Here is a 14,436-nt window from a genome sequence, read left to right as displayed (position 1 = left end):
CCTTAAAAGGGTACTAAGTGACGTTAGCTGGTGAAGATTCTCTCATGTGTTTACCACAGACCTTATTTTTGGCGTTTATCCAAAATCCCAACAAAACCCCCATTAATTTCCCCATAGGTTTTGGCCAAGGAGCCATGGCGGAGTTAGTGCCTACAAAAAGACATCATTACTATTGCTGTCTATGTTGCCAGAGGTTTTATTAGAGATCAAGTCCCTACTCACAATGCTTTCTGAATTGAATAGTATCCAAAGTAATACAATTAACAAGCAAATGTGTGTCCTCAAAGAATGTCTTGAAAACATGGAAATGGAACCTAAAAAATAGATACTTTTGCACATTGGCCACCGGAGGATGCTCCTTACTATAACTCTGAGATGAATACCAGTCTTTATTTCTGGAAACAGAAATAGTTTAATACAATCCGAGATGAATTACTGGTTGTAGTTTTGGCTTGTAAACATAAAAAACTGATTCAACAGATAATTAACATCCAGGTTTATTACTTTAGTTTCAAAATAGAAAGTTGTTTAAATAATAATAAAGCTGTATAGAAAGAATCCACATACATCAGACATGCTATCACACACTTAAGGTAGGAGGGTGTTGGTAGAAATGTGACCAAAGGTTTGAGAAAAGGTTTTACTAATTGGGGCAGACTAAATAACAGAAAGCTTTCTGCTGTACATGTTATAGTGAGGAATAGCCCATGATCATGACTCAGTTCCATTCCATTACACACATTGGATGAATGCGTCTTCTGTACAGGGGAGTTTTGTTAAGAGCCCCGACGCTGAATCTGAACAATAATACGCATCGCTTGCGGCACGGTTTTGGAAGCATAAGGACCTTATGTTATAGATCAGCAAAAAAAAGGTTCAATTGATACAGACCTTGATAGGGTCAGGGTCAGTGTTCCCACACGGCCATATCTCTATGTTACGGCGCTTATTTACGGAAAACAGACGGAAGAGGCAACCACCTGTGCTCATTACAGAAGACGGTGCTCATAACACCTGTGTAAGCGTAGTTCGGGAAGTGTCGTTTTCTCAGATGGAGGCACCCATAGCTGGATCTGTGCAAAACCGCTACACTAAGTGTATATCTTTTATTTGAAGGATTCTTTCTGATGAAAGATAAGGGCCATATGTTTCGAAAGCCGCATCGCAAGCAATGATTGACGTTTGTAGTTCAAATGAGCCAGTCGTGGGCGAAGCTAATGGCTGAAAACTGTAGGGAGAAGGAAGACTGCCGCCTAGATTTTGAGAGTCAAGTGAGGTGACACTGGAATGGGCATAGTATGTACATAATAAACACATACAGTACCAGTCAAAAGTTTGATCACAGCTACTCGTTCCAGGGTTTTTCTTTATTTTTTACTATTGTCTACATTGTAGAATAATCAAAACTATTAAATAACATATATGGAATCATGTACTAACCAAAAAAAGCGTTAAACAAATCAAATATCAATTTTATATTTGAGATTCTTCAAAGTAGCCACCCTTTGCCTTAATGACACTCTTGGCATTCTCTCAACCAGCTTCATGAGGTAGACACCTGGAATAGATTTCAATTAAACAGGTGTGCCTTCTTAAAAGTTAATTTGTGGAATTTCTTTCCTTCTTAATGCGTTTGAGCCAATCAGTTGTTTTGTGACAAGGTAGGGGTGGTATACAGAAGATAGCCCTATTTGGTAAAAGACCAAGGATAAGGTCAGAGTTAACTGCACCTCAGATTGCAGCCCAAATAAATGCTTCACAGAGTTCAAGTAACAGACACATCTCAAAATCAACTGTTCAGAGACTGTGTGAATCAGGCCTTCATGGTCAAACTGCTGCAAAGAAACCACTACTAGAAGGACACCAATAATAAGAAAAGACTTGCTTGGGCCAAGAAACACGAGCAATGGACATTAGACCGGTGGAAATCTGTCCTTTGGTCTGATGAGTACATATTTGAAATTTTTGGTTGTGAGACGCAGAGTAGGTGAACGGATGATCTCCGCATGTGTGGTTCCCACCGTGAAGCATGGAGGAGGAGGTGTGATGGTGCAGGGGTGCTTTGCTGGTGACACTGTCTGTGATGTATTTAGAATTCAAGGCACACTTAACCAGCATGGCTACCACAGCATTCTGTAGCGATACGCCATCCCATCTGGTTTGGTCTTAGTGAGACTATCATTTGTTTTTCAACAGGACAATGATCAAAACATACCTCCAGGCTGTGTAAGGGCTATTTGACCAAGAAGAGTGATGGAGTGCTGCATCAGATGACCTGGACTCCACAATCACCCGACCTCAACACGGTTGAGATGGTTCGGGATGAGTTGGACCGCAGAGTGAAGGAAAAGCAGCCAACAAGTGCTCAGCATATGTGGGAACTCCTTCAAGACTGCTGGAAAAGCATTCCTCATGAAGCTGGTTGAGAGAATGCCAAGAGTGTGCAAAGCTGTCATTCACAGCAAAGGGTGGCTACTTTGAAGAATCAAAACTGTATAACATTTTTGCTTACTACATGATTCTATGTGTTAATTCCTGACATTTACTCCTAGTAAAAATTCCCTGTTTTAGGTCAGTTAGGATCACCCCTTTATTTTAAGAATGCGACATGTCAGAATAATAGTAGAGAATGATTTATTTCAGCTTTTATTTCTTTCATCACATTCCCAGTGGGTCAGAAGTTTACATACACTCAATTAGTATTTGGTAGCATTGCCTTTAAATTGTTTAACTTCGGTCAAACGTTTCGGGTAGCCTTCCACAAGCTTCCCACAATAAGTTGGGTGAATTTTGGCCCATTCCTCCTGACAAAGCTGGTGTAACTGAGTCAGGTTTGTATGCCTCCTTGCTCGCACACGCTTTTTCAGTTCTGCCCACACATTTTCTATAAGATTGAGGTCAGGGCTTTGTGATGGCCAATTCATAATTCATAGACGTCGTCACTATTATTCTACAATGTAGAAAATAGTAAAAATAAAGAAATGCCCTTGAACGAGTAGTTGTGTCCAAACTTTTGACTGGTACGGTACATGGCAGTAATGAACACAAAAACAAATGTTGGGCTGCATAGTTTCCAGACTGATATCCTCAGTGTGTTAGGATGACCAGAGGAAGAGCAATTATTTTTGGTAACTCTTCGAATAATATAGAAACAGTGACACTGTCCTTTCAAGTCAGCAGGCCTAAAATTAGGTCCTACTCTTCTACAATACTGTATATTTCAGTTCTAATGGAGTATTTTATAGATGAAAGTTATAGGCTCTAATAAAATGGTAATATTGCATCTTTGATTTGGCTTTAAATATCTAAATTAGGTCTTTGCAAAATTGTGATAAAAACAGTATCAAAATGTGTTTCTTGTTATGCTTTTTTGCTCATCTCAAAAACGTAATTCATACATGATGGATTGTGCTTCAAGAGACACTGTTTCTCTGCATGGGGTTGGCATCCTCTACTATACTCTCTAGTGGTGTCTGACTGACTGAACACAATAGCAGGAAAGATGTTGCACTTTCTCCCGTTTAAAAGAGGAAATGTGTCACAGCCGGTGTGTGACCCCTGGCTTTCCATTCCACTTCCTGCCCATTTTTGCAGGTAGGAAGGGTTAAGAAGAGTGTCCTACTCCAGGGCAACAGCCCTATGCTATTAAAAAAGTGTCCCATCCACAACATGAGAAAAACTGTCATTCAGAGCACAGCATTTTAAAAGTGTAGGTTTTGGCAATTAACACAAATAGCTTAGAGAGTCACTCCTTATCCATAGTTCATGGTTTTCAGAGGAGGTAATATCTTATATGTCTGTTTCCAGACGGACACAAGCTCTGGGTTATTGTTGCTTGAGTAGCAGAAGAGTGAGTAGAGGTCTGTCCACCACCTTTCCTGCTCAGTTCCGTTTTAGAAGGGAGTTCTGTCCACTCCCAAAACTGGGGGCACTAGGCTCATGCCAGGACACCAGAGGGCAGCATAGCTTAGCTCCAGTAAGACAGGATCAGTTGTTTCAGAGGTTCAGTTTGGTGACGGGTCGCTCCCTGCTGGTCTCAGCTGATGAGTTGACGCGTTTGCGGTTGCGTTTCATCTTGGACAAGTCCTTATCGAACACCTCCCCGGAGCGCAGGGCTGAAACGAGGTCGTCAAATTCACCGTCTTCCTCACAGTTCTCCTTTGCCTTCTTGGCCTTGCGCTCCTTCTCCCTCTGCTCCTTCAGCTGAGGGGACAAAACAGGAGGAACTTAGTGACTCACACTTAGCATTGTATTTGGTGTATTGAGTAAATGAGCAGTACAGCAGTACAAGAGTAGTGCTCATTTACAATACTGAGTACATTTGAGTGTGACTAGGTCAAGAGTAGCTTGCGTATTGTGTAATCTCACAAACACTAGTTTGATACCCATTTGTAATAATTGTTACATAATGCTTGGGTGGTGAAATTGTGACCATAGGTGACTCTCTCTAGTGTTGTGGTTGGAGATAGACAATCTTAACAATCTAACCTGTGCTTCCATGCGGGCCCGTCGTTCCTCTTCCTCCTTGCGTCTGCGCATGTTCTCATTCTCCTGCTTAGCGTCAGCGAACGCCTGCAGGAATTGGTCGAAGATTCCAAAGAACTCGTCAGGCTGCATACGGGTTGCATCCTCCCCAAAATGCTGCACTGCCTTCAGAAACTGGAGAGAAAACAAAGACACCAAGTACTTCAAGATGGTCAAACTGCCTTTCCTGGAAAGAAAAAGGAGTATCTGTGATCCTTCATCAAGATGTAATGAAATGCAGTCTATGTGTCACAGGTGATTCAGTGTGAATGTAGGTGAACATTCTTTCAGTGATACACTAGGGATGAATGTGTGAGACCTTGTTGCCTGGTTGATTAATCTAGCTTTAAATCAGAACCTACCCCCATCACACCTGGGTTTAAATACTATTTGAAATCATAACTAATACATTATCTTGGCTTGGTTGAGCTTGTCTGGCACATTGGAACCAACAGAACAGTTGCAAATGTTCACCTGGCACTCCAGACAGGGAAGGGCAAACACTCAGTATTTGAAAGATCGTGGGAAACCGGGGGAAACCACGCCTTTGAAACTGATAGCCTTGACCCATCTTAGTTAAACACTAACTGCCTATATTCAGAGGTTCCAATGTCCACACAGGTAGACTGTAAGCCTTTAACATACTGTGCTCAAGTTACTATGTCCTTGAAATACAGTGAAACACGAGGCATAGCATTTCCAGATATATGAGTTGTTTCGATCTTTAAAAGGTGACTTCAAAGCTGCAGTAAGAAGACTGTGTGCTACCTACTTGGTTATGTGGCCAAGGATCATGTTACAGGATTTGCGATGCCCATCTATTATTTTTTATAGCTCTATTAGAGCTCCTAGTTGTGGAGAGGAGGGGAAAGATGGACAACACGACCCCAACCCCATAGAAATACAACTACTAGAATGTACATTCCCATTCAAGTCAGTGTTCTGTGATGAGTGAACCATTACCCATATTGAGTGTAACCATAAGTTGCCGTGGTCTGAAGGGCTTTGTCCTCACAGACAGACAGACAGACAGACAGACAGACAGCATGGCCCCCAGCCCTCTGCCCCCCGTTCTCACCAGCTCCTTGGCCTCAGTCAGAGAATCATCCACCTCTGAAAAGCTGAAGCTGGCCACAGTGATGAAATGGCTCACCACAGACACAAACTTATCCCCCGAAACCTGAGGAAGACCTCTCTGGAAATCCAGCTCCTACAGGGAACAGCATTACAGGAGAATTACATGATTGCCATCAGACAACCCACAACACAAGAGCACAGTACCATGCCCTTGGTAGAGGAGTGTAAGCCTAATTACACTGCCTGTGATATCATGTGTGGCTTCATTAAGGGAACCCAACATAAAATGGCCACTCACCATCTCCACACTCTTCAGACCAGAGCGCAGATTGTTGATGTCTTTCTCCAGCTCTGTCATACTGTGGATAAGAGGAGAGGAAAGGGAAAGAGAGGGACTGGAGTTTATTCACATGAAGCAATTACAAACCATCTGTGCTCCAATCAAGCTACAACTTAGAGACATGAAATGTGAGACAATAAAACCCAACTTCCTCCCTTCTCACTCAGGAAAGGAATAGATTCAGGGTTCACTAGGTTTGAACAGAAACTAAGTTAGATTATCTTTATTTTCAACATGTTTTCTTACTGTTTTAGGTTTCCCTAAATCTATGGTTTATGCTGTCTGCTATACTATTACTTTCTTCTGGTAAGACAGGAAGAAACACCTTGACCTACCAAAGGTTCTAGGGTTCACAGTTCACACTTCACACACTTGAATTAGGGGCAATAAGGACAACCTGTGCCTCTGACAAATCCAGACAATATAAATATGACCTTTGACCCTCTCTGTAAACAAGGTTTGTAAGGCAACACACACAGCAATACAGTCTTAACCTTTCACCTTTTCCATCTTAAAGTCAGGCACCATAAATTTGGCTTCGAGAGGAAGACTCAGTGGAGGGGGGTTCTGATTCAGTCATCCTTAGCAGCAGTTCTTACTTTACTTTAGCTGCCTCTGGAACACTCTGAAGCTCCTCCTGGAACACAGCCACTTTGGGATACTTCTGCTCCAGGATGGTGATTAGGTAATGCAGCAGAGTAATGTTCCTACAAACACAAATATCATATACATCACACACATCACTCTCTTTTAAACTTAGAGTTGTGTCATTTGGACAGGTCTCCTATGTACAATACATTTTTCATATCAATGCAATATAGATATATATATATATATACACTGCTCAAAAAAATAAAGGGAACACTAAAATAACACATCCTAGATCTGAATGAATGAAATATTCTTATTAAATACTTTTTTCTTTACATAGTTGAATGTGCTGACAACAAAATCACACAAAAATTATCAATGGAAATCAAATTTATCAACCCATGGAGGTCTGGATTTGGAGTCACACTCAAAATTAAAGTGGAAAACCACACTACAGGCTGATCCAACTTTGATGTACTTTCCGTAAAACAAGTCAAAATGAGGCTCAGTAGTGTGTGTGGCCTCCACGTGCCTGTATGACCTCCCTACAACGCCTGGGCATGCTCCTGATGGTCTCCTGAGGGATCTCCTCCCAGACCTGGACTAAAGCATCCGCCAACTCCTGGACAGTCTGTGGTGCAACGTGGCGTTGGTGGATGGAGCGAGACATGATGTCCCAGATGTGCTCAATTGGATTCAGGTCTGGGGAACGGGCGGGCCAGTCCATAGCATCAATGCCTTCCTCTTGCAGGAACTGCTGACACACTCCAGCCACATGAGGTCTAGCATTGTCTTGCATTAGGAGGAACCCAGGGCCAACCGCACCAGCATATGGTCTCAAAAGGGGTCTGAGGATCTCATCTCGGTACCTAATGGCAGTCAGGCTACCTCTGGCGAGCACATGGAGGGCTGTGCGGCCCCCCAAAGAAATCCACCCCACACCATGACTGACCCACCGCCAAACCGGTCATGCTGGAGGATGTTGCAGGCAGCAGAACGTTCTCCACGGCGTCTCCAGACTCTGTCACATGTGCTCATGTGCTCAGTGTGAACCTGCTTTCATCTGTGAAGATGAAAGCACAGATGAAAGCTAAATTCCAAGCATCTGCCTCTAACCCTAGGAAGCTCTTTGCCACCTTCTCCTCCCTCCTGAATCCTCCTCCCTCCCCCCCCTCCTCCCTCTCTGCAGATGACTTCGTCAACCATTTTGAAAAGAGGTCGACGACATCCGATCCTCGTTTGCTAAGTCAAACGACACCGCTGGTTCTGCTCACACTGCCCTACCCTGTGCTCTGACCTCTTTCTCCCCTCTCTCTCCAGATGAAATCTCGCGTCTTGTGACGGCCGGCCGCCCAACAACCTGCCCGCTTGACCCTATCCCCTCCTCTCTTCTCCAGACCATTTCCGGAGACCTTCTTCCTTACCTCACCTCGCTCATCAACTCATCCCTGGCGCTGGCTACGTCCTTCCGTCTTCAAGGAGCGAGAGTTGCACCCCTTCTGAAAAAACCTACACTCGATCCCTCCGATGTCAACAAACTACAGACCAGTATCCCTTCTTTTCTTTCTCTCCAAAACTCTTGAACGTGCCGTCCTTGGCCAGCTCTCCGCTATCTCTCTCAGAATGACCTTCTTGATCCAAATCAGTCAGGTTTCAAGACTAGTCATTCAACTGAGACTGCTCTTCTCTGTATCACGGAGGCGCTCCGCACTGCTAAAGCTAACTCTCTCTCCTCTGCTCTCATCCTTCTAGACCATCGGCTGCCTTCGTACTGTGAACCATCAGATCCTCCTCTCCACCCTCTCCGAGTTGGGAATCTCCGGCGCGGCCCACGCTTGGATTGCGTCCTACCTGACAGGTCGCTCCTACCGGTGGCGTGGCGAGAACTGTCTCCTCACCACGTGCTCTCACCACTGGTGTCCCCCAGGGCTCTGTTCTAGGCCCTCTCCTATTCTCGCTATACACCAAGTCACTTGGCTCTGTCATAACCTCACATGGTCTCTCCTATCATTGCTATGCAGACGACACACAACTAATCTTCTCCTTTCCCCCTTCTGATTACCAGGTGGCGAATCGCATCTCTGCATGTCTGGCAGACAATCAGTGTGGATGACGGATCACCACCTCAAGCTGAACCTCGGCAAGACGGAGCTGCTCTTCCTCCCGGGGAAGGACTGCCCGTTCCATGATCTCGCCATCACGGTTGACAACTCCATGTGTTCCTCCTCCCAGAGCGCTAAGAACCTTGGCGTGATCCTGGACAACACCCTGTCGTTCTCAACTAACATCAAGGCGGTGGCCCGTTCCTGTAGGTTCATGCTCTACAACATTCGCAGAGTACGACCCTGCCTCACACAGGAGCGCGCAGGTCCTAACCCAGGCACTTTTCATCTCCCGTCTGGATTACTGCAACTCGCTGTTGGCTGGGGCTCCCTGCCTGTGCCATTAAACCCCTACAACTCATCCAGAACGCCGCAGCCCGTCTGGTGTTCAACCTTCCCAAGTTCTCTCACGTCACCCCGCTCCTCCGCTCTCTCCACTGGCTTCCAGTTGAAGCTCGCATCCGCTACAAGCATGGTGCTTGCCTACGGATGTGTGAGGGAACGGCACCTCAGTACCTCCAGGCTCTGATCAGCCCTACACCCAAACAAGGGCACTGCGTTCATCCCCTCTGGCCTGCTCGCCTCCCTACCACTGAGGAAGTCAAGTTCCCGCTCAGCCCAGTCAAACTGTTCGCTGCTCTGGCCCCCAATGGTGGAACAAACTCCCTCACGACGCCAGGACAGCGGAGTCAATCACCACCTTCCGGAGACACCTGAAACCCCACCTCTTAAGGAATACCTGGATAGGATAAAAGTAATCCTCTCACCCCCCCCCCCCCCTTAAAAGATTTAGATGCACTATTGTAAAGTGGCTGTTCCACTGGATGTCATAAGGTGAATGCACCAATTTGTAAGTCGCTCTGGATAGAGCGTCTGCTAAATGACTTAAATGTAATGTAAATGTAAGAGCACAGGGCGCCAGTGGCGAATTTGCCAATCTTGGTGTTCTCTGGCAAATGCCAAATGTCCTCGCACAGTGTTGGGCTGTAAGCACAACCCCCACCTGTGGACGTCGGGCCCTCATACCACCCTCATGGAGTCTGTTCTCGACCGTTTGAGCAGACACATGCACATTTGTGGCCTGCTGGAGGTCATTTTGCAGGGCTCCTTGCACAAAGGCGGAGGTAGCGGTCCTGCTGCTGGTTGTTGCCCTCCTACGGCCTCCCACGTCTCCTGATGTACTGGCCTGTCTCCTGTAGCGCCTCCATGCTCTGGACACTACGCTACAGCAAACCTTCTTGCCACAGCTCGCATTGATGTGCCATCCTGGATGAGCTGCACTACCTGAGTCACTTGTGTGGGTTGTAGACTCCGTCTCATGCTACCACTAGAGTGAAAGCACGCCAGCATTCAAAAGTGACCAAAAACATCAGCCAGGAAGCATAGGAACTGAGAAGTGGTCTGTGGTCACCACCTGCAGAACCACTCCTTTAGTGGGGGTCTTGCTAATTGCCATATATTTACCTGTTGTCTATTCCATTTGCACAACAGCATGTGAAATTTATGTCAATCAGTGTTGCTTCCTAAGTGGACAGTATTGGATTTCACAGAAGTGTGATTGACTTGGAGTTACATTGTGTTGTTTAAGTGTTCCCTTTATTTTTTTGAGCAGTGTATATATATATATATGATTTTTTTTTAATTAAGTCTCAAACCAGACCATTTCTTACTTGTCAATGCTGGACTTGGTGTCAGCGATCTTGTTGAGTGAGGACACTTTGAAGCCATAGGCGTTTCCCCTCTGGCCCTTGTTCATGTAGTTACCAAAGGCCAGGACCACTTCCAGAAGCTGCTTGAGGTTGCGGCTCTGCAGCATCTCTTTAGAGGCCCTGGTTAGAGCTGGGGAGAGGAAGAAGTTACGAGGATACATTTTTATTTAACTATGCAAGTCAGTTAAGAACAAATTCTTATTTACAATGACGGCCTAGGAAGAGTGGGTTAACTGCCTTGATCGGGGCAGAACGGCAGATTTTTAACATTGTCAGCTCGGTTACTTGCCCAATGCTCTAACCACTAGGCTACCTGCCGCCCCAAAAGACATTGGTTGAATCCCAAATGGCATCCTATTCCCTATAAAGACTCATTCATACACTACATGACCAAAAGTATGTGGACACCTGCTCGTCGAACATCTCATTCCAAAATCATGGGCATTAATATGGAGTAGGTCCCCCCTTTGCTGCTATAACAGCCTTCACTCTTCTGGGAAGGCTTTCCACTAGATGTTGGAACATTGTTGCGGGGACTTGCTTCCATTCAGCCACAAGAGCATTAGTGAGGTTGGACACTGATGTTGGGCGATAAAGCCTGGCTCGCAGTCGACGTTCTAATTCATCCCAAAAGGTGTTTGATGGGGTTGAGGTCAGGGCTCTGTGCAGGCCAGTCAAGTTCTTCCACACTGATCTCGACAAACCATTTCTGTATGGACCTTGCTTTGTGCACGGGGGCATTGTCATGCTCCTACAATGTTATTATATGCTGTATCATTAAGATTTCCCTTCCCTGGAACTAAGGGGCTTAGCCCGATCCATGAAAAACAGCCCCAGACCATTCCACCTCCACCAAACTTTACAGTTGGCACTATGCATTTGGGCAGGTAGAGTTCTCCTGGCATCTGCCAAACCCATATTCGTCCGTCGGATGGCCGTGATTCATCACTCCAGAGAACACATTTCCAGTGCTCCAGTGTCCAATGGCGGCGAGCTTTACACCACTCCAGCCGACGCTTGGCATTGCGCATGGTGATCTTAGGCTCCTGGAAACCCATTTCATGAAGCTCCCAACGAAGAGTTCTTGTGCTGACATTTCTTCCAGAGGCAGTTTGGAACTGGGTGTTGCATCCGAGGACAGACTATTTTTACACACTTCAGCACTCGGCAGTCCCATTCTATGAGTTTGTGTGGCCTACCACTTCGCGGCTGAGCCTTTGTTGCTCCTAGACGTTTCCACTTCACAATAACAAAACTGACAGTTAAGAGGGGCAGCTCTAACAGGACAGAAATTTGACGAACTGACTTGTTGGAAAGGTAACATCCTACGACGGTGCCACATTGGAAGTCACTGAGCTCTTCAGTAAGGCCATTCTACTGCCAATGTTTGTCAATGGAGATCACATGGCTGTGTGCTCGATTTTATACACCTGTCAGCAACAAGTGTGGCTGAAATAGCCAAATCCACTAATGTGAAGGTGTGTCCACATACTTTTGTATATATAGTGTACCTTTAACACCTTAGATAGCATTAAATCTGCAGGCTTTGAGTATTGCCAGCATCTCTCATTACAGTATGATTACATTTGACTCCACAGTCCAACCAGTTATTAAAATGGTTTAAAGGTAGATCATTTGAGCATGGAACATTGTAAAGAAAATCCTACCTTCAACTTTAGGTTTGACTTCGACGATTCTTTCAGCAAACTTCTTTTTGAAGTAGAGGGACTGTAACCTCTGCTGGTAATGGTTGATCCTGTATTGTAGTTTGAAGTGAAAAGGTTCACTAGAGTTTACATAGATACAACACTCCACTGAAACGGTTTGTGTAATATGATATGACGTCCTAAATGAAGGGCATGACCTTTTGAATAGAAAGTACTTTTGAATAGAAAGGTTTTGTTCATACATTTGATCAACACAGGCGTCTAATGACCTTGACCTCATTCTGAGGTTTTGTGACCAGACAAAAAAACAACATCTTTGCAACATCTTTTTTACAAATGATCTTACTGGATTAAATACCCAACATGGAAAACTCAGAGCACATTTAATAAAGAAGCTCCTTTCCTTCTCCCTGCCCAAACGCTGTTTCCATGGCTACAATGTTTTCAGGAAGCCAAAACACAAACGTCGCCAGATCCTGGAAGGAAGTCTCTATTCCCATAGTAAATGGCTTGATACCTCATGGAAAAAATGGTGCTACACTTGTACATTAGAACCTGCACATTGTTTCCCTTCCTGTAATCTAGTAATCCAATCTTCATTTGTAACACAGAATGCTCATTAAAGCGAGAGCTATTAAAACAGTGAGCCCTATCCCTGGGGTTTCGTTCTTTGTTGGTGCGCGAGCCGAGAATGTCTCCCCAGGGGGGCTTCTTCATATTAATTCATGAACAATATGAGGTACATGGAAAGTTCAGCTGCCTGCCGCCACCTACACACCAGCCTCCCCCTCAACCACAGCCTCCCCCTTAGCTTGTAGACAGTGAATCATGGTAAAGAATAATCCAAATAAATAAACAATTTACTCACTCACATATTTTACTTAAAACATAATATTAATAATCATCATAATTTGGTGGGTGCTTATTTGTCTTGTTACACATGGTTTGAAATGGAAATGTATTTTTTGCATATCCTGAGACACCCTCAGAGAGTGGACATTGAGCAATTAAGTCCCTTGGGCAATAAAGTGCCTTGCTCAAGGGTACAGCAAGATTTTTCACCTTGTTGGCTCAGGGATTCGAACTAGTGACCTTTTGGTTACTGTCCCAATGCTCTAACCACTAGGCTACCTGCCACCACAAAAAAACTAAACAGTTTAGGGGCTGGATCTCATAAGTATAGTCCATAGTGAATTAAATGGAGAGCATCTATTTGACCTAAACAGGGCCAAATGCAGTGCTGTTAATTTGATTTACTAAAGAGCGATCCCAATCCTTCTACACTCCCCAAACCCTCACAGGACCAATGGCCTTCACTGGCACATTTTTACATGTCTAGAGTGATGTTCCTCAGCAGTTGGATATGCCAAAGAGATTTATGTTAAAAAGACGTTCACATCCAGCTAGCATGTGTCACTGTGTGTCATGCTGATTACATATGCTCCTAGTGTCGCAAAACAATGAGGGGATTCGATTAATCTGGCCCGGGCGCCCAGGTAGGTGTGTTTTGCACTGGGTTAAAGTTGATTACATTCATTATGGAACCGGGCTGCCTCCGGGCATGAGCTAGGTGGCCCATTCAAAGCCTAACAAAATTCTAGCATATTGTATGGAAAAGAGATGTTGTATGTTTCTGGACGATGCACCATTCTGCCTTGTTGACAACATAACCGAGAGGCGCAGATTACTGTTCCATTTGAGAAGGGCACTCCTCCCTCACCATTCAAGTCATGGGCCATAGACCAGCATTATCGAAGCCGCCCAATGATCGGTCTCAATTCCTGACATTTTATTACAACACTATAAAAAGCATGAACTGGCGCAAACCCAGAGAAAATGATTTAGTGTAGAGGTGCTGACTAACGGCAAGCTATAAAACAAAGAGTCACACACTCCATATGTATAAACTCCCAGTAATTTACTGGGTAAAACACCAATGTTTTGGCATCACTGTGCCTTCTTCAGGGTGATACTATAAACACAGAATGTGTTGTTACAATAAACTGACAATGGAGAAAGTCCCTGATGAAGACAACATGTTAACAATGAAGTAGTTTTTATGTCAACTTCCCTTGTCATCCATGAGCACCTGAGAATTTTCCAGTATACCAACAACAAAATAACATCCTGTGGCTAGTGCCTAATATGGGGAATGTAGTGATACACATTGTAACAGTACCAATTTTGTATTATGATACCGAAACGAAGTCCGTACCTGCTCATCTCGTAGAGGAAGCGGTCAGCTTTGGCCATACGGTCCAGCTCATGCTTGTGCTCCTCCAGGAGATCCACGTCACTCTTCTCTGGGACAAACTTTAGCAGCTGGACAGGAACACAACAGGGGGAGAAGACCATTACCAAGAGAGATCTTGTACATCCACATGCTAATCCCCATAAAGATTCACTGTGATAGCTAATGTGTGGTG

The 14,436-nt window shown here is 44.7% G+C and overlaps 1 protein-coding gene across 3 annotated transcripts in view; it reads right to left on the bottom strand.

Moving 5' to 3' along the window:
* Nucleotides 1-180: 180 nt before the first annotated feature.
* LOC111968542 (disheveled-associated activator of morphogenesis 1) overlaps nt 181-14,436 on the bottom strand; it is an 87,077-nt gene continuing 72,821 nt past the window's right edge. For all 3 annotated transcript variants that reach the window (XM_023994190.3, XM_023994191.3, XM_070445129.1), the window contains 8 exons: nt 14,226-14,332; nt 12,011-12,099; nt 10,305-10,473; nt 6,541-6,648; nt 5,900-5,960; nt 5,603-5,734; nt 4,489-4,659; nt 181-4,203 (listed from right to left, as the gene is read on the bottom strand). In XM_023994190.3, coding sequence (XP_023849958.1) covers nt 3,997-4,203; nt 4,489-4,659; nt 5,603-5,734; nt 5,900-5,960; nt 6,541-6,648; nt 10,305-10,473; nt 12,011-12,099; nt 14,226-14,332 — 1,044 coding nt within the window. In that variant the 3' untranslated portion in view covers nt 181-3,996. The remainder of the gene's footprint in view (nt 4,204-4,488; nt 4,660-5,602; nt 5,735-5,899; nt 5,961-6,540; nt 6,649-10,304; nt 10,474-12,010; nt 12,100-14,225; nt 14,333-14,436) is intronic.

This window comes from Salvelinus sp. IW2-2015, linkage group LG9, assembly GCF_002910315.2.
Source record: "Salvelinus sp. IW2-2015 linkage group LG9, ASM291031v2, whole genome shotgun sequence".
Classification (NCBI taxonomy): Eukaryota; Metazoa; Chordata; class Actinopteri; order Salmoniformes; family Salmonidae; genus Salvelinus; species Salvelinus sp. IW2-2015.
This window is presented reverse-complemented; position numbering and strand designations above follow the sequence as displayed.